Source organism: Actinia tenebrosa, unplaced genomic scaffold, assembly GCF_029948245.1.
Source record: "Actinia tenebrosa isolate PJP-AT-01 unplaced genomic scaffold, QUT_ActTen_1.0 PGA_scaffold6__47_contigs__length_16458017, whole genome shotgun sequence".
Lineage (NCBI taxonomy): Eukaryota > Metazoa > Cnidaria > Anthozoa > Actiniaria > Actiniidae > Actinia > Actinia tenebrosa.
Window position 1 is genome coordinate 4,707,796 of NW_028292583.1, and position 20,845 is coordinate 4,728,640.

The window sequence follows — 20,845 nt, forward strand, 5'->3', positions numbered from 1 at the left end:
CTCTTTCTCTTTTACTCCGACGAAGGACTAGCGTCCGAAACGTCATTAAGGTTTTTTAAATCTTTTCACGGTATATACGATTTACCCTTTTATCATTATACTGTTTCATTAGAAACACCGACGCAGTTCACACAAGTTTTTAGCTAGTTATCTCTTTTTAAGATATCGAAGGTGGCTCAATTGTACTTACGTTTGCAAGGAGTCAGGTTATTGGGGTTTCCAAAATACCCTGGCATACACTCGCAATCACCATGATGCTTACTGCCATGCTTCTTGTGCGTCGAAAAATCTGGACATTTTGTACACTCCTCGGCATGCCCTTCGAATTCTTTGTACCGCCCGGGTGGACAGGCTGAAAAAGAGAAAATCCCGTGTGAGTGGTGAAAAATCATCATAGTGTATCATCATCATGTATCATCATCATGTATCATCATCATGTATCATCATCATGTATCATCATCATGTATCATCATCATGTATCATCATCATGTATCATCATCATGTATCATCATCATGTATCATCATCATCATGTATCATCATCATGCATCATCATCATTTATCAACATCATGTATCATTATCATGTATCATCATCATATATTACCATCATGCATCATCATCATGCATCACCATCATGTATCATCATCATGTATCATCATCATGTATCATCATCATGTATCATCATCATGTATCATCATGTATCATCATCATGTATCATCATCATGTATCATCATCATGTATCATCATCACGTATCATCATCATGTATCATCATCATGAATCGTCATCATCATGTATCATCATGTATCATCATCATGTATCATCATCATGTATCATCATCATGTATCATCATCATGTATCATCATCATCATGTATCATCATGTACGCTCCCGCAAGCTAATTAACCAATCGGATTGCGCGTTATATTGTGACTATGTTATAAAAAGAAATGGCTATTCATTGTCATCCAGTACGATTCATCCAAACACAACGTGTAGTAACGAGTAAGTCGATATACAGTACGACCTCCAAAATTGAAAAAATTAATCCTACCAAGAGACCATATTCTCTTATTCCTATTCACCGCTTATTAGTCTTTCTTAGTTTGTCTATTTACTGTGCTCGTCACACTACTCGTTGAACATTAGATTTGTGTTATTTGCAATGTTTCTCGTTTTATTTCCATGTAATCCAATGATCTTATATTATGAGGGTCATAAGTTAGTTAACTGACAGGTTAATTATGTTACCTTCGTAAAACAAAGATTGAAAAAAAAAAAAAAAAACAAAAACAAAGCAAAAACGTACGCCCGAAAAAAAACAAAAAAACAAAAAAAACAATTGATGTACTTTGAATATTTTTTGCTCAACTAACCCTTGCAGTCTCCGCGTATACCAGAGCCCGCCATTCCTGCTGGGCATGCGCACTTATAGTCACCCTTGACCAGTCCGCATGCACACTTGGCCTGGCCATCGCACTGATTGCCACACATGGAAGCATCAACGTCGACCGTTTCCCATTGTTTCTGGTGAGGATCTAATTGAATAACAGAGATACATTCAATTCAGTGTCATCTTGTTGGCCAACATATAAGCTTAATAATCAATGAATCTATCAATATCCCATCTCTCCTCTCCTCTCCTCTCTTTTTTCTATTGGAAGGGGAAAGGAGTGTCAAAATCTTTTTTTATCGAAACATCCTTACCTCCTCTGATGTAAGTAGCAAGTTCATTAAACTGGTTGAAATTTTTAAGATGAAATGCATATTCTATACCAGGCTTCTGACCAGCTACCAGTTTTCTTAAGTTTTGAAAGTGGACGCCACCACCAACACCAATAGCAAATATCTCTGCTTTCTGATCAATCAGTTTCTTTGCAATCGGAGTGGGGTCGTTATCATGTCGAGGCCAATTCCAATAACCATCGGTTAAAAGAATGATTACTGTTTTGAAGACCTTCATCGGAGATCGCTTAATCCCTTGCCATTTCCCAAGGCATACATCAAAAGCTTTCTGAAAGGCGTCTTTCATATTTGTCATTCCATTTTCTTGTTTGAGTGTGGAGAACCTCTGGTTGAAGTAACACTTGTTTTTGGTACTCTTTGGATCCGAGATAAACCTAATGAAATGGCTGGCTGAATTGGAGAAGGGGATGACTTCAACTCTAGTTGCTTCATATCCAACCGAAATTTTATTCAGCAAGTTCCTGACGAATTTCATCTCGTAACCGAACTGGGGACCCCAAAGACTCCCTGACGAGTCGATGAGAAACAGAATATCAGCCTTCTGGTTTAGGTGAATTGAACCTCGAAGTTTTAAGATATCGTCTCTTGCCTTCGATAGCCAATCCACGGAGAACGTTTCTGGCAAAAGAAAGCAAAATCCTAAAATAAGGAACGACGTTAGACGGAGTAACCCCATAATTTGGTCACTCTTCTGGACTATCGCGCGCTGATGTCTTGCCGTGGACTGCAGCAAAACTACCAAGATGATTTTGTGTTGGTAGAAAAGTTTCACCTGTAAAAACCGACAAAAACTAAATCTGTCATTATAGAAATAAGGAATCTCAGCTGTGTGAGCTCAGTTGCAACCCCAGGTGTAATTTCCCACTGAGATTGTCATACCAATGTACAGAATATTTCTATGTTGACTTCATCTATTGAAACAGTAAAATGTTCCAAGCTCAACCAAACCTACGTGATGTTTTCGATTTTTCGTTACAAATCCCAATCCCATTTTTCTTTCACCAATAATTTCCCATTGAGATTGTCATACCAGTGTACAGAATGTTTCTATATTGACTTCATCTATTGAAACAATAAAATGTTTTAGCAAATTTTAAAAAAAGGTTCGTGCCTAACCACACCTATGTGATGTTTTCGATTTTTCCTTACAAATCCCCCGCCATTTTTCTATCACCAACAAGCGATTGCCAACCGTTAAACTAACCTTGGGTATTACAGTTGGACGACACTTTAATTGGGCTGAAACTTTTACCTGGAACATCGTTAACAGTCTATTAAAACATCGGTTAATATGTTTTATTGATATTCCGATGAAAAGTATTGTACATAATTTGGGAAAAGACTTTAACCAGTGTTTATTAAGCCCTTAAAGCTTATTCCAGTAAGGTTTCAGCTCAATTAAATTTTGGTCCAAGTGCTCCTTTAAAGTTATTTTAAAGCGCGTTATTTAAGTGATCGTAAACATATTCCATATAATACCAAGTTAATTAAACAAATAATTTACATCACCGTGAACTACACTAAGAAAATAAATGTAAAATTAATCTTGTAGAAAAATATTTTTTGAATAAATTTAATTGAAAATAAGTTTCTCTTTTTACCCAGAAAATATGGCTACTCGTTTCCCGAATACTACCTCTGTAGTGAGTACATAAAAGCGACCGTCCTCCTCAGCCTTTGTATGCAAAGGAGCGACCATATATCGTGTATGCGACCACCCGTTATCATATAAAACAATTCATCTCCATCTGTAAGCCATCGGCCTTTCAAAGGGAGTACTCTTAAAAAGTATCTATGACCCTTTATGAACGTCCAGCATTTCAGTAAGAGGACTTAATAAAAATACCCACAGACCTTTACAAGCGAACAGTCTTTTTAAGAGCCTACTTTATGAGCCGAACCATTTAATAATTTTATAGACGAAAACCCACTTTCTCACTGAGAGCATCATTTAAAAAAAGACGATCACTTATTCTCGGCGATCGCGCTATATTCTGTCGACCGATTAATCAACAAATTATTTTACGAATACCAGGGTTAAAAATGGAGCCTTTGCTTAATAATTTTCCGAAAACTGAATGTCTCTTTTTCAAAACATTTGTTCACGAAAAGACACCCATTGGAGTAAACGAAAAAACAAGAAAAGTTCAATATACTTAGCTGTGTTTGTACAGTTTATATGAAGTAAGATATTTTGAAATGTAAAAGGAATATTAATTTTAAATGTTTACCCAGTGGTTTTGAGTTGCTAAAAAAATATGAAAAATGATAAGCGCCGAAAAATAATAATAAATAAACTCAGTTATTGGAATAATTAGAATTGAAATCATTTGTCAATTGTTTGCCGTGCAACTTTCGACTGAAACAAGGTAGATAGATGCTTTATTAAAAATCTAGTAAAAATAAATAAAATAAAAAGTAAATGAAACGTATTAATACAAAATATAATGACAAAGTTAAGATAAAACAAAGAAGACTGCTATACTCTAATACAGAGTCGTCTAAAAAACTTTTGTTCCCAATGTTCTGTCTCAGGGATATCCCCTATTTTTTTAATACAAAATAGTGCAATTAGACATCACTTCTTTCAATTTTGTTTGGCGATATATTGCTGCTTCTTCTGTGGTTTCAAAAAACATTTGTTTCTATGATCGAGAGAACAGAAATTATTTCCTGTATGAACTGACTTTTCTTTTTCTTTTCCAGTGCTTTCAGGGGGAGGTGGAATTATCAGAGGCTGGGGGGAGCGCTCAATAATAAATTTAAACTTTCCTGAACTAGAGCGCTTTTCAGTCTTACCCACGATCTCAAACAGGGGCGCCGTCCGCCTGAGTGACAAAAGGTTTAATTTCCACTTGAAAAGAAGCATTCCTATTTGCTGTTGTCGCTTTTGACTTTGCGTGTTTCTCGATATCCAATAAAGTGACCATATGGTTTATCATACGCCTTATCTCGTTTAGAAAACACAAGCACAGTCTAGCTAGACGAATCGAATCCCCCACGCATTGTACAGGATAGACGCTGGATACGGCGATTAGCCCTCGGCGTTAATGTGTCTTAAAACTAGTCATGGTCAGTATCGACTCAAACATTGATCCTAAATTATCTGTTACTCATCCGATCGCATGCCGAGAAGATATCCTAAGATTTCCGTACCGACAGTGATGAACTGATAACTCAGTATCATTGTAGAAAGCTTCTGTGCAGCAGCGAATTATAGCCAACATTCAGTATACCACTGCGGGTGCATCAAGTGCTTATGCAACGATAGAAGACATAGGATTAGAAATGTGTGATTCCTAAAATGATATACTAAATGTGTAGACTGTAAATTGTGTGATGACTAAAATGATGATGATGTAAACTGAGTAAAGGAGAGACAGAAGAAGAAGGATAGAAAGGAGAAGGAGAAAAAGAGAAACTTTGCAAAGGAATATATGCTTCAGTTTTAAATAAATATCTATATAAAAACTATGATACTAAGCGCTGATGCATTGTCTTTCAAACTACAAAAATACGATAAACGAAGTAATGGAAATGCCTTGAAAACCTCTTTTTACTTTCATCGGTCATCTCCACTTCCAAACAAGTTAAACTTTCTGAATAACAAGATTTTAGGCTTGTACAACAGCCTTTCTTCAAGAAATTAGTTTTTGGCGCTCACTGCTGGAATACGAAAAGAATTCTCTCTTAATACTATTTGGATAAAATCTTCTTGTTTTGACAACCACTTCATAATCACTTCGGTGAGTGCGATAAGTATTTATGACCCACGAGCGAGTGTTAATAAACTTATCTCGATTTTTGATCCAGTCCACGGTTTATTTGTCTACCCGAGTCTCCTTGGATTTAACTGACGTCATAACTGCCATATTGGGTCACCTCGTTCTGTCTTTAAAAAACTTGATCCCTCTCGTAATATCAACCAAGATGGCGATCACGTTTTCTTGGTATCTTTGCATAGTCTTTTCTTTCGGTTATCTATCTTACTCTATTATGGAATCATAGCCCGACATCTCTATATTCTTTTTTTTTATTATTTTTACTCAGATGTCGGATTGAGTCCGTTAATCCGGCCGGTCATTTTCTTATCGTGTTGCAAACTTAGAAGTTTATTATTAATGTGATTTTCAGGCTAAAATCAGTTTCATCCTTGATCATCAATCACGCCAATGAACTACATGGCCCGGTGTAGTTATAGAGGTCCTAGCATGCATTGTTGACATTCATACTGAGTCTGACGCGGATAAGTTAGCATATTAACCTATGCTATTTCTGTCAGCCATCCAAAAAAGTCCACAATAAGAAAAACTAAATTGAGTCGACCTGTGATGACTCCCATGAGCAGCGTGTCAAAAACGACCTAACTACTTTACAGTTACTACAACTCTGAAGTGCTTTCGGTGAAGTTGGAGGGAATTTTACGTGGTATACTGAAAAATGATAAGCATAGGCATAGTCAAGTAGACACTGCCGTAGACACGTACTTATTCCATTGCTTTCTTTTGTTTTACTTTGACTGTTAGTTACTAACTATGCAACTTTGTTGCACAAGTAAAATCGCTTTAATCATGAATATTTAAAACAGATATGAAAGCCAAAGAGAAACGGATATCCTTGATAAGAAAATGATGTTGTAATAATCTTTTTATCGTAATTATTGTTTATTTATTTTACAATTTATTTGTTTACTTTTTGAATATTAACACTGAAAACCTATTTTGAAGTTCATCCAGAATTTGACGTAAACAACACCAATATTCTATTTTGTTTTTTCAAATTTGTTATTTTAGGAGGGGCTTTCCTTATTTTTCTTAGTATTTGCCCTACATCGTATTAATAACTATGACAATCTACAGTCAGATATTTTTGAACAATCAATATGATTAAATACACAGTCGAACTTAAAAATGGATCTTGTTTCTTTTTGATCTGGTCATTCTCTGACAAATGTGGCTCTCGTGCCATGCTCAACTGAAATTTGGAATGTTCCTTTTTAGTGAAAATGTAGAGAAAACGGTTGGAGAAAACCTGATAAAATAGCTAATGAACTTCATGTGTAGAAGGAACGTCCGCAGAAAAATTTCTAAAAAGGGGCGCGACTGAAGATAAGCCGAAATTTGAAAAAGTAGGAAAAAAAGCGAACAATGGGGGTTCCTGTTTATGGCTTTCATTGGCATGTTCGTAGCGAGAATTTCTAGGCCAAACATAGTCATTGAAATCCAATATATGAAATCATCCATCGGTCAAAGAGTACCTATCACCCACGCTCACGATTCCTTTGCTTCTTACGCACAGAAACCCGAGCCTGTAAGTGAGAATGAATGCGGTGACTACTATGTGTGTATAGCCCGATAATAAAGCACTTATCAAGTCCCTTAGGAGAATTACTAAGCTCATTAAGTTTAGCATGTATTAAAGTGTTTGGTTACCGCTCGTCCACCCACAGATCTATACCTCAAATGTCGGGTCAAGGTAAAGAGTCAATCATCTAAGAACACGCTGAGAACAGCTTTTTTTCTGGTTGACTTTTTAAGGTGTTATTTGTCACAGATGTTATATGGGTACAGAAAAATACCCCACCACAGAGGGTGTGCCCCTAAACAAAGTATGTTCAATTTCAACAAGGGAAAAGATGACCTTCTTAGGAATTAAGTCGCATTAATAGGCTTCACCGCCAATAGCATTGCATAAGTCGGTAATCAGAGTTACTGGACATCTGTTGATTGTGGCAGACTGAGGCTCCCGGACTTGAAGAGTATGAGTATGAGGATCGTGATAGCCAATACAAATGTGATTTACGAGATGGGCAAATGAAATCAAATCGTCTTAAGCTAGTCAAGTGAGAGAGCTCCTCGCGGCATGTCTAACTCGTCGTCAGTGAGATAACGGTGTCAACGTGGCGTGGGAAAATACCTTGAAAGCTGTCATCGCACTTACTGATTATCATGATATCATATAATGATCAAAAACACACTCTAACGTCAGCAGTTGAGAACACTCAATGGTTTCCGCTGTGAGCCAATCAAAAACGCCTTCTTTACCCACCCCCCACCCCCCAGTCCTGAAACGCTTACGAAGATGCACAGTATACACTCAAACGCATTTTGAATCATTGAATTAATAATGATAATAGGGATTTGTTTAAAGCTGCATTTCATATTGTCTCAGTGCACTGTACATTTATGATCAGTGGAGGACTTTATGGACTGCATATTAGGGAACTATTAGCAGCCCTGCAGCATGTTAGTTATGCCTACAATTTAGGATAGGCTGTTCCCCTACTCTTACACGAATAGAACTGAATAGAAGCACCAGTAGAGATCATAGTGGAGGACTTATGGACTGCATAATAGGGGACTTTTAGCAGCCGTGCAGCTTGTTAGTTATGTCTATAATTTAGGATAGGCTGTTTCCCTATTCTTACACGAATAGAACTGAACTAACACCAGTAGGGATCATAGATTTCCAGCCAGACGAAACCGCCGGTTTCCTTCAGCTGGTTTTATGCTCAAAAATATTTTGTTGTTGTTGTTGTTATTTTGTCCGAGTATTTGTTTGTTTTCTGTATATCTATTCCTAAGTGTGTCCGTTGCCACTCCATATACTTCTCAGTTTTATTCGTTAAACTGGAAGGAGTTTCCTAAAAAGTTCCTCCAATTTGATTTATTTCGACTGTATCATCCCTCTTTCTCACTCTCTTTGTCCTCGCATTTCTGCAGACGTCTTCCATCCATTTTTACGCTTCCTGTTCGAATTCTTCGTGTGTTCTTTCATGTCCTTCCCGTATTTCGAGTGCGAAATGCGTTGGGAACGTCCTTACTTAAAGTCAAAGGAAGTCTTTTGTGTCGATACTGAAAATCAATGAAAGTGTGAAGTACCAACTTCCCATCCTTCACACACAAAACAATGACAGACAAGTGATCGAGTTCGTGCCGGGTTTTTTTAAAAAAAGGTTTCATCACCATGCCACTTAATATCATTACAGGATAGTGAATAATGATACTAGCCCTGACTAAGGCTTATTAAATGATTGAAATAAAAGTCCGATACTCATTCGGTGTTTGTTTAATCAAATATACCAGTTTTTTTACCATTACAGGAAAAACGTATAAAGCAATGGAATAAATGCCTAAGATTCGATAACAATTTTTGGGTCCACCTGAGTTGGAAATACGGCACAAAGAGTCTATAAATGAAAATAGGTCTCATTAGGGACTAAAAGGTACCAGCCATTAGAATAGAATTTTTGATAATAAATAAAGTAACTATCAGTAACGTAACAAAGCTGACAACAAATGAGTGTTTGCTTGAATCAGGTGGGTTATTAGGCTCGAAGACCTTGATTCGACTAAAACGTTCCTATTCGTGCGACGATTATTTCTTCCTATAGAGCCGATATTCGAACTTAGTACTTGTTTCACAGGACAGCTTGAAAGCGATACCCACGATCGAAACGCACAGGAAACGGTGAGTCGAGCGATCAACAGTCTGGGACGTGCTTCCTTTCATTTAGGAAGCCATTTGTTAACGGAAGACTAAAAGAACATCCAAAATGGCTTTCTTGTTGGGCAGTAGCTAAAAATACTTCACACTGTCATTAATGTGTTCAAACCTTTCCTGACCTCAAGAATTTAAATGGGAACTAGAATGTCTCGGCTTAAATATAGAATATCACTGAACGATTTTATAACCGGTAGTATTCCGGGAAGCCATTGGGAGAGGCAATGGACTGTCTCGCGTTAGGTGTTTACCGCCATTAATTTGTGCAATCTCCAACACTTGCATTTTTATCCTTCTTTGAAACTGCTCTTATAATAGTGTCCTCGTCCACTTAATGGATCGCAGGCGTCCGTTGAATAAGGAATGCTTTCACATGACAGTATGAATAAGTAGAGAATTCCCTAGCTAGTGTCCACTTGATAATGGGTGTCTGATTCATAAGAGATGGGCTTAATAGAAGTGTCACTGTGGAACCCTATGTTTTGCCAAAGAAGTGACTTAGGGAGAAAGAGAGAGAGAGAGAGGGGGGTTGGAGGGATAACGCCTATTTAGGAAGACCCCATAGACATAATGGATCAGTTGTGAAATGTCAATTGTTTGTTTGATCGAAGAAAGAATCAGACAATTAATGATGAAACAAAGAATATCCTCTTTCCTGCTGCGGTAAATACATTATTGGATTAAATGCACCTTCACCCAGATTCTACCCACAGTTCTATAAAAACGATTTTTTATACATTCTTCCAATGGGATCCCAGAGTTGCAGTCGGCGAATAAACGATGTTCATATAGGTGCGCTAAAAGTTGGTGATGTATCATGCGCACATTTTGGCTAGAGTAGTTACGTTTTAATCACGTCTGGGCTATCTCAAGAAGAGGCTGCGAATACCTTACAGGATGTACTCTGGACATCGCACTGAATGATGGATGTTGTTTGTTATGTGGGGATCAGAGGTCTGACTGCAGAAGCGCCCTAAAGCTTGATAAAGAACAAAACACTGTCATCAAATCGTTAATTGGTGATTATTGCCTGTTTGTGGGAGAGTTTAGCACAGTGTAAAGGCAGGCTGGTGTTACACTTTAAAACAGAGATCGCCCAAGACTTCCAGATGGATAATTCTACGCAGCCAGCCTCTCCGTCGCTCTCACCGAAAGCCAATGCATTCTCTATCGCCTCTTTGATCGCTTCATCGATGCCCCAAGAAAGTGATAATTGTAGGTTTGACTAACAGTAAAAAAACGCTCTGAGGTTTGCTAGATCCGTTGGATGGGCAAATCCGTTTGGGCTAATTAAAACATGTCCGTAGTACAAAATGCGCCATCAGTTGAATAAACTAACGTTTAACAATAATTTGTGTCAATAGATCCAGAGGACGCTACAAAACTAAAAAGACGATCGTCAGAAGACGATGAAGAGTCGTTTGACTTGCTTAGACCTGCGAAGAAGGTAAAAGCCGACAGAGAACTACACGAAGAAGAAGAAGAAGACGACGACGATGACGATGACGACAGCCAAGAAATTGATGTAGAAGAAGAGGATAGTCCAGTCCAAAAACCCGATGATGTTACGGGTGATCTTAAGGGCATTAAAGTGGAGCTCGAAGGACGGGATTTATGGGAGAGATTTAATGAATTGGGCACGGAGATGATTATCACAAAAGCTGGAAGGTACGTATGAACAAATTGTTTTCAAAGGGTATCAACAAAGGCTTGTTCAAGGAAATTGATTCGATCTCAGTTTAAGATCACTTTGAGATTCGACTGAACTACTAGCACGAAAATCAAGCTTCTGTGAACTATGAATTTCAGTTACAACGTTGTATGAGAAATATCATTATTTTGTTAGAGTGGCATCAAGAACTGATCATTTTGTGAAACGGAATTTCGTGATGTGTACTCGTCGACAAGGGTTTAGGGAGACGCTTCCAGACAGAACCACGTACTAAAATAACCTCTTGAAAATCGTTTACAGTTCATAATATAAATATATTAGAGTAAACAACACATAAACCGCTGCAATTATGAGACGGGATATCTTAACCATCTAAAGTTATAATTAAGCAAGATGAATTCTGCGAAATAACGATTAAGAATGTCTGAGCCGGCAAAAAATTCTTAATAGACTCTAAGTACTAGTTTATACCTCAGTATGTGAACGCCATTAAATTGAAGTATTTCTAAAGGTTCTAACGGTAGACCTGCTACAAATCTTCTGGATTTTGTTATTTCGTGCTAGATGTCCTGAATAAGTTATTAAATTGAATTATCGACGTCCATGTTGTAATTTAGTAGTCAATGAGCTGCTGTCTTTCAATTCTCTGCTGTATCGGAGTTTTTGAGATGTAATTTCTGTTCTTTCCTCACAATCTTGGAAGTAACTATACTATAGTTTGCGTGAGTATCCCAAAACCGCAGATTCAAAAGTCTGCTGGCTATCGGAAGTTTCCCGTTTTTGTTGAAATGATGTTAACCATCATAATCAGAAAGACAATCAGCTTTGCTAAAGCACTCAAATAAGACCTCAACAACTACGAAAACAACGCCGGACAAAGAACCAAAACTTTCTAAAAACGGAACTTCAACATTCTTGTCTGGCTTTCAGACATCTTTTCCAATGTTAATTCTTTAAATATTGTACAACTTTGTTCTCGAGATTCGCTCGTTTCAAAGCTAAGCTTTCTTCTGTTAAATCAATTAACTCATCTAATGACAAGAATGAAGATAACAATGATGTTAACATCCTCTTTCTAAAACAAACAAAGAATAAAATCTTCTATAAGTATATACTTCGAACTCGACTTTTATGGGACTAAACGCCACTTATTATCTCTACCATATGCAACCATGACTAGATAAAACAAACCAAACCCAGTTATTTAGTTCATTTTACTTGGTGTTATTATAACGTCGACACAGTATCTGGCAACTTCGTGATTCCCTGAACCGTTTATGAGTTATGGCTGGACATTATTTGAAATCCGTATCGGTAAACCTCGTATTTTATCTAGAGGAACTGTAATAAAGAAAAGATGGAAATCTGTTCCTTCTTTGAAGACACTTTCCTATCTTATTCAGTCGAGCTCCTTTCTTTCTCACGGCTATCTTGATGTCAGCGTCCACTTCTTCGGATCTCTTATGTTAAGCTCTTTTTGATAAGTGATGTTCGCCATCGCAATTACATCAGTTCTAATTCTCATCATTGTAACTCCTAGGAACGCTATTTGTTACTCTTCTTTTCCTCTAACATTCAGGAATCAAAGAGAATGTCTGGTTCACATGAAAGATACAAAAAACGTTTGCGAACGTTTCTTACTAGCATCATCACCGTGGACAAGCTAGACTTTTAGTTTAATGAACTGCCATACTCAATGCGAGATAAGCGCAGATATTGTTAACCGTTTCTATCAAGAAAGACCCTACATTAACAGGTGTTGAATTGTTGACTATAAGGATGAAGTTCTAAACAAATTTAAAAGCTACCAAAGCTAAATTCAAATCAGTTACTTGACTATAATAACATTCATTATAAGCGGATTTTCTTGAACGTGAGTTTCAGTTAAGCGACAAGGCCACAAATTATGTTTACAAGTCAGTACCAGTCCGAGAGTAATCGAATGTATTAGGAGTGTCATTAGTTCATTAAAGTAACAAAAGAAGAAGAAATACAGGGGAAAGGCCCCTTGGTTCGGAAGAACAGTTGCTCTTATTTGGTCTATTCCTTAAATAAAAAAAGGTGGTTTTATTGTCAAGAATTCAAAAGTGTTAACCAAAACTAATTGAAAATTTCGTTTTGATATTTCCTTCCCTTTCTTTCCAAGTTTCCATTTTCTATATCCACCTTTTTCATGCTGTTTGTTTATTTCCATGTTGGTTTTTAGACGAATGTTCCCGACTTTACGAGTATCAGTAAGCGGTGTCCAACCCAAAGCTAACTATCTGGTGCTCATGGACATTGTGCCTGTTGATGACAAGAGATACCGATATGCCTATCACCGATCCACGTGGTTAGTAGCAGGCAAGGCAGACCCCCCTGCCCAGGTTCGTCTTTACATGCATCCTGACTCACCCTTTACAGGGGAACAACTTCAAAAACAAATCGTTTCCTTCGAGAAAGTCAAGCTCACGAACAACGACGGTGACCACAACGGACATGTAAGTATGCACAATTGAATATACGAGGCTTAGTTTTGTGTTCTAGGATTGGCTATTTGATGGTCCATAACTTCCTTAAAGACCAACAAGTGAAATCAAATAGTCCTTATCGTGACTTCAAACTTTCAAGTTCTAGCATCGACTAGATTTTTAAAACGTGAGAGGAACAAAAAAAAAAAAAAAAAAAAAAAAAAGAAAAGAAAAAAGAAAAGAAAGAAAGAAAAACGAAGAAAAAGCCTTAAAAGTGTTATTTGGCTTTGAAAAACATGCAGTTTCCTGGGCTCCAGTGCAGTGCGAACCATTTAATTAATTAATACAAATTTATTGATAATTGTTATCCTTTCGAGTTCAGAGCTATGTTTTGGTGGTCTTAAAATAGAATGTTATTCATCAACAACATCTCTTTCCTTTCCTCTCGAGACATTCTTTAAATTTATAAATTTAAATTAATGAAGTGTTGAAAAACTGTAAACATACCTCATGATGTCCCATTTGAACGACCATAGAGCGTATTATCAAAACACTCAAGCTCTTTATTAGTCTTTAAGTCTTCCTGTCATAGGTTTACTGGCTTGGTTTTAAAGGGATGGTGCACAGCGAAACAGCTTCAATTGTACTGAAAAACATAACAACATTCTATCAGTCATTGATGTAAATTGTGATGGTATTTTCTTTCGTGTCATCCTCTTTTCATCAAATAAAGTGTTTCGCAAAGTGCAGCAGTTTTTGGCTGTGAACGTGATGATAGTTGAATTTGAGAACTGTGTGAATTTTCATCAACACGGGGCCAAGATGTAAGAGAAGCAAAGCTCTTTCAGTTTCTCACGACTTCATAAAAAATATCTAGCTTAAAGAATAAAAAATATTAGAAAGGGAAGCACGGGTGTTGTAGTCGTATTTACATATTTAGGTTCAATTAATCCTAGGACCCATGCAACATCGTATATACATGGACCCAACATTATATCTAAATGGACCTAACATCATACATCCGTTTCGGGATAAATATATACAGTTGATTGTTGCCTTAGTGGTTCTCTCCTTTCTTGGGGAGGTTTTGTTCTCCCTCAAGTTATTGAGTTTTGCTTATTTAAAAAAAATCAACACATCCAAATTGATGGATGATGGAACGAGTGCATGCCACAGATTTGTTAAACACAGGCTATTAAAATTTTTCATGCACCCGCAAAAACAAGGACAATTCGTCACTTTATGCAAAGAAAGGGCGAAAGTTTTTTTAAAATATACACAGAATAGGAAAATTACTAGTAATTCTCCCCTGATGGCCATATTAAAAGGCTATTTTTCTTAAAGTATTGAATCACAGAAAAACAAAGACCACTTTAAGGTTAAGGCAAGGTTAAGGCATGTAGGGCGGGATAGGTTGTAATTGGAACAAATTGATTACCTATTTAGTTATCGTAATTTATGAAACCGTGTCGAATTCATTAAACTAAAATTAAGCTAGTTGAATTAGTTACAAAATATAAAAAAAGGAGGAGAAAAAACGACAGTAGCCTCGAGCCCCTGAACTGTAGATAAAAAATGAATCGCAAAAACAAACCCTATAAAAACGGCACCAATAAGACAGCAGCTCCGCAGTATGATAAAGCTCGTTAATCGACTACCAAAATGTCTATGATCAAGTCAAGTAATCTTGTAAAAAATATCAATCCCGCCTAGGGAATTCATGGGATATTGCAACCTACCACGAATAGAGATGAATGAAGTGATGAAAATGAATGGAGTGAGGGCTGGATGCTGTGAAAACAAGCACACTGACTTAAGTTTCTTGGATTTTCAAGTTATTTCCGATAGTAAGGTTATACTTGATTTCAAGTTAGACCGAAACTTTGTGATGCTGATAAAGTTGAGACATCTAAGATGTTTTTTTAGTGGAATTCCGTAGCTTAGATTGTTAGATTTTACAATCTTTATACTTACGTACCCAGTCAAATGTCCTTAACTTTCCATACATTTCACATAGATCTTTCCCGTCTCATCAAGTTCTATTCTTCTGTAGCTAATCTTAAATTCAATGCACAAGTACCAGCCAAGAGTTCACATCATCAGAAAGAAAGATCACACCGCATCGGTTATCAACCTAAAATCAGAAAGAATGAAGACGTTTACTTTCCCAGAAACAAACTTTATCGCAGTCACGGCCTACCAAAATCAATTAGTAAGTCTATAAAACAATTCAATGCTCATGTTTTCAGTTGTATGATGTATCTTCGTTTCTATTCATAAACTGTCTCTCTGTTCATTATTGAATCCTTTGTGAGGTTTTTGGTGTTGCAGGATAAATGGTATTCGATCTTGGTCAGTTTTCTTGGTGTTGCAGGACGTATTCTTGGTCAGGTTTCTTGGTGTTGCAGGATGTATTGTATTCTTGGTGTTGCAAGATGTATTCTTGGTCAGGTTTCTTGCTGTTGCAGGATGTATTGTATTCTTGGTCAGGTTTCTTGGCGTTGCAGGATGTATTGTATTCTTGGTCAGGTTTCTTGGCGTTGCAGGATGTATTATCTTCTTGGGTAGGTTTTTTGATGTTGCAGGATGTATTGTATTCTTGGTCAGGTTTCCTGATGTTGCAGGATGTATTGTATTCTTAGCCATGTTTCTTGGTGTTGATGTTGTATTCTTGGTCAGGTTTCTTGGTGTTACAGGATGTATTGTATTCTTGGTCAGGTTTCTTGGTGTTGCAGGACGTACTTTTGGCCATGTTTCTTGGTGTTACAGGATGTATTGTATTCTTGGTCAGGTTTCTTAGTGTTGCAGGACGTACTTTTGGCCATGTTTCTTGGTGTTGCAGGATGTATTGTATTCTTAGCCATGTTTCTTGGTGTTGGTGTTGTATTCTTGGTCAGGTTTCTTGGTGTTACAGGATGTATTGTATTCTTGGTCAGGTTTATTGGTGTTGCAAGATGTATCTTATTCTTGGTCAGGTTTCTTGGTGTTACAGGATGTATTGTATTCTTGGTCAGGTTTATTGGTGTTGCAAGATGTATCTTATTCTTGGTCAGGTTTCTTGGTGTTACAGGATGTATTGTATTCTTGGTCAGGTTTGTTGGTGTTGCAGGACGTATTTTTGCCATGTTCCTTGGTGTTGTAGGTGTTTTCTTGGTCAGGTTTCTTCTTTAATAACCATTAAATCAACTATGTTGTTCCAGATAACAAGACTTAAAATTGACAGTAATCCGTTCGCCAAGGGATTTCGGGATTCTTCGCGATTAATTCCAGTGGAAAGGTAATGAATTAGCTTAAGGAAGCCCAGTAACACTATTTGCGGTCAGTTACTTACCAGCCATACTAGTTTATCTGAGCATTTTTCAAGTCCAAGGTCATATAAAACGGGATTTCCTCTAGATTTTCATTATCGCGATGGATACTATCAACAATCGATCTTACCTTAATTTACTGTTTCATAATTTTTTTCGGTGAAAAAAAAAAAAATCGTAGTCTTTTATTTTCGTCAATGAAGTATAAAACAAAGAACTCTTCACCATGAGTAAGTAAGCTTACTATTTGTAAATGTAAACCGAATTACAAGTTCAATGTCTTATTGTCTGAAGGAGGCTTACCCCAATAAATACTCAATCCTCTAACCAATTTTTTCAGAGAAGAACAATCCATTATATTTTTCAGGCCCTAGTTTTCTTCTTTTCTTTCCTTATCTTTGAAACATTAATTCTAAGCTTTGGTAACTCTTTTCAGGGATAACCACTCGTCTGAGAACAAACATTATCCGAAGTTCTACCCTGGCGCATTCGGCCCAGGCCTTCCCTGGCCTGTAGTGGGTTTTGGAAAACGACCACAGCATGCGATCCCTTATCCAAATGATGACAGAACAAGGATTTTAACTACAGGTAATATATTTTTAAAAAAACTATTTTTGTCTTCAAAATAAAATATTGAAGCCTTCATAATCGGACGCTTTTGTGTGAATACGAGCTAAACAATGGGACTTGAATACAATCGACCAGTATATGTACTAGAGAGCAGTAAACTATATTGTATTGTATTGCATTGCATTGTATTGTATGTATTATGCAAACACTGGCCATATGAGCGCAGAAAAAAAGCTGTCAGTACACCCAACATCCACATACTGATGATTGCGTTTTAAACCGTCAACGCTAGAAAAAAGGTGGAGCACATACAACGACGATGAAAACGTGGAAATTCGTTTGGGTAACAAAACGATTTAGAAAAACAACAATTCTGTTCAAATTTTTAATTAAATCCTATCCTATAACGGGTAAAAGCAATGGATGTTTTTGTATTTAGAGTCGTAGGTGGTCGCGTAGACAGCCAGAGAAACAAAGATTGTGTAGCTCCCCCCTCCCCAAAGCGCCGCTACAAGGGCTAGGATTGTGTGATCATAGTTTCAACGAGCATCTTTGTTTTAATAAAAATGATTCATTAACATTTCCGTTTCTCTGTTCAAATGTTAAGCTTAGAAAAGAGTGTTGATATCCATTCAATAAAGGGACCGACAAAGCGAATACGATTGCCCAGTAACCCTGTGTCTAGTACTGAAACACCTATTATAACGCGATTACTTAACATCCATCATTACAGACTTCCACCTTTTGAATCACAACAAGCGCCTGCAAGTCTGATGACCGAATCACTTCCACAGATCATCCAGCTTTTCGAGACAAATACTTGAATTCACACTGGTTTAAGAAGGAGCAAAATGTTTAACCCCTTGTGAACTAAACGCCCTAATTACTAGGAATTTTGTGGTTTGGATTTCTCGACACTTTGGCGCCATCGAATAATGCTTATTACTAGCACAAGCTAGTTAAATGGGCAAAAATGATCCTTAAAAAATGAACTAGTGAAGCTTCGGCTCAACACATCAAGTAGTGTTAAGCTATTAATAGAAGAGGTCGGGACAATTTTATGATGAAAAACACGCATAATGTTGCTCGATGATGTCCAAGGCTTAACACTGAATTAAAGTGTGTGAGGTCGCACTCGAGTCGTAGATTACTCCTTAAAAACGCTACGAAATACTCTAGTGTAGTAAACACAAGTTAAGGGTGTGGCATTTATTTTCCCAGTCGTTTTCGAATTCTAAATTACACTATTACAATTGCAAGTTATTTGGACAATTTACTTCTTTTGCTCTGTTAACGCATCCTTAGTTTACAAGTGTAGTTTTAAGCCATTTAGCGTAAATTTGTAGTTCAATAGCAAGTATTTGCTGACATTATTTATATATAAATATAACTGTGCATTTCAAGTAAGCAATATGCGACGTGCAGCATGCAATGTGCAAAAAAGCCTTGAACAACCTTCTTTTAAAGGGCTGTATACAAAATTATCATAATTTACTTTCTACTCCAGGTAACTATAATAACCTTATGTCGTGACACTGATTCTTTGTGATCTTCATATCTATTTATAGGTTTCTTACCAAGATCTCCAGTACCAGTCTCACTCAGCCCATCATTTCCATCCAACAGTTTTGTACCTCACTTACCTCAGCCCAGTCCTTTCTCTCCGCATAAACCGTTACCAGTCCTCGATGCTCTGTTACCGTCGCCATTTCACATTCCTGTATCATTACCATTTTAAATGGCTTCAGCACCAGCTACAGAATAAATTAAGGCCCGATTACAAGGAGCAAGTTTCTTTGCAACTTGTCTCCCAACGGCGTGGCGACACAAGTTTTATGGAGCACTGCAGCGTTTCAATTTGAAGAAAATGCTGTGAGACTCTTGCAACTTGTGTAGCAACGCTGTTGCGAGACAAGTTGCAGAGAAAATTGCTCCGCGTAATCTCGCATTTAGTGTCTCCTCCACAAGGTATTCAATTTTAAGGAATACTTTTTTGAGAAAGAGACTCCCTCTCTTAAAGAATGAAGAAGAATGAAGAGAAACTAAAGCCTTTTCCAGCTGCTAAGGCATGTTTTTTCTCCCCTATCAAACCCATGTCATTCACTTTAATATTACAATTTTTTATCTAAAGCCTACGCCTATCAATCCAATATTCTTAGTTTATATTTAGTGAAATTACTACAATCTAGCATGCGCTAGGTATTAATAGGACGCCATTTTGTTTTGAGGATGACGCGTCAGGGCCGCCATTTTTTGCAGGTGACGTCACGGTCGCCATTTTGGCTCCTAGTTTTTATGGGAACTGTTGCTTTGTTTTGCTATTTTAGAAAAATATATTGCCTTTTTACTACTTTATTCTTGAATCTTCAAAGCAAGGATGTGCTTTAAGGATCTAAGAGTGTGCATAACGAATGGATGGGGATTATTTATTGATAGCTAACAGTAACGGATTATGAATTTGAAATGAGGTTTAAAACAGTTCCAAAACCCATCAATTGATTTAGTTTGTACTGTAAATATGTGTATTTTTTACTATGTAAATAAGTAATTCGAAATTCGAAAACTCTTAACTTAATGATATGATGTCATGGATTTTCTAAAATAAAAGCGTTGAAAAAGGTTTTATTCTTAATTGTCTAAATGAAAACTTTGATCAATGCGGCTGACAACACATTACTACAAACAGGTCGAGGAAAGCAAAAAAGAGATACTAGCTAATCGGATAGCCCGGCATATAAAGAGTAATGCGCTGTATCTGCTACCGACTGCTTCGGTTTTTAGATAGTGGGATTGCGCGCTTTTACCCAAGAAACAAAATACAAAAGAGAGTAAAAAAGACAAACCATAACAATATGTATATGTAGATTGGCGATCCATATACACAGCGAAAATGCGCCGTTTGATCAATACAAGAATTGTCGGTCATTGCCTAAAGACTGCAGACAAACTTTGCATGAGCCTCTAGTACTCCACCAATTTGATACGAAAAAGAAAATAAGAAAAAGACCGATAGAAAATTGCGAAAACGCTACGGTCCAGAGACAATGCTGAGAAATTAAGCTACAAACTTGTTGTTATTCTTTGATTGCGCGTTACTTCATCGCGGGCATGTTGGTGCCATTTAACAAAATATTTAAGTATTAAGCGCATTGGATCATATTCATATGTTAATTTGCGCTTTATAAATATTAAACATTATTATATTTCTCATTAGCACCCATTGTTAACGGCACAACAATGGCCGTCATGTTTTTGTCTTTCGACTGTCTTGGGAATGCTTGCAACCATCAATAGCGATTGCATTGTACTCAACTACTGATCAAAAAAATACAAAACTCTCTAAAGGCTACTATACAGACGACATGGCAGAGAGGGCGCCATGTCTGCTTCAAAATTGTTTTCAAGATAGTGAAGCGCGCAGCCTTTAGTGATAAAACACTGAAGATAAATATTACACTGTAGGGGTATATAGCGTGATATTACATTCGTTGTAGATATGCCCAGAGCGCGCGTGCTCTCTTGGATGATATCAAGTATATTTGGTGATAAGGTGACTTGGTAAACATTATTTTGCGCGATAAGTACAAAGTGGCGATAATG

The 20,845-nt window shown here is 37.1% G+C and overlaps 2 protein-coding genes across 2 annotated transcripts in view; one reads left to right on the plus strand and one right to left on the minus strand.

Annotated features, from left to right (window-relative positions):
- Positions 1–2,474, minus strand: part of LOC116298780 (sushi, von Willebrand factor type A, EGF and pentraxin domain-containing protein 1) — a 28,251-nt gene extending 25,777 nt beyond the window's left edge. The window contains exons 1-3 of the mRNA XM_089038807.1: positions 1,704–2,474; positions 1,373–1,534; positions 191–352 (exon numbers count right to left, since the gene is read on the minus strand). Coding sequence (XP_088894933.1) covers positions 191–352; positions 1,373–1,534; positions 1,704–2,418 — 1,039 coding nt within the window. The 5' untranslated portion in view covers positions 2,419–2,474. The remainder of the gene's footprint in view (positions 1–190; positions 353–1,372; positions 1,535–1,703) is intronic.
- Positions 2,475–10,150: 7,676 nt separating this feature from the next.
- Positions 10,151–19,849, plus strand: LOC116298794 (T-box transcription factor TBX20). The gene is made up of 7 exons (XM_031707349.2): positions 10,151–10,460; positions 10,610–10,913; positions 13,124–13,397; positions 15,421–15,579; positions 16,568–16,644; positions 17,112–17,263; positions 18,814–19,849. Exons 1-7 carry the CDS (start codon positions 10,355–10,357, stop codon positions 18,981–18,983), a joined length of 1,242 nt encoding a protein of 413 aa, XP_031563209.2. The 5' UTR covers positions 10,151–10,354; the 3' UTR covers positions 18,984–19,849.
- Positions 19,850–20,845: the final 996 nt, after the last annotated feature.

What these genes read in the sequence shown, in the direction of transcription:
- LOC116298794 (XM_031707349.2), top strand. Translation starts at nt 10,355, where the DNA reads ATGGATAATTCTACGCAGCCAGCCTCTCCGTCGCTCTCACCGAAAGCC. An exon ending in GCCCCAAGAAAGTGATAATT is followed by an intron (nt 10,461 to 10,609) that starts GTAGGTTTGACT and finishes TTGTGTCAATAG; the next exon opens with ATCCAGAGGACGCTACAAAA. An exon ending in CGGCCTACCAAAATCAATTA is followed by an intron (nt 15,580 to 16,567) that starts GTAAGTCTATAA and finishes ATGTTGTTCCAG; the next exon opens with ATAACAAGACTTAAAATTGA.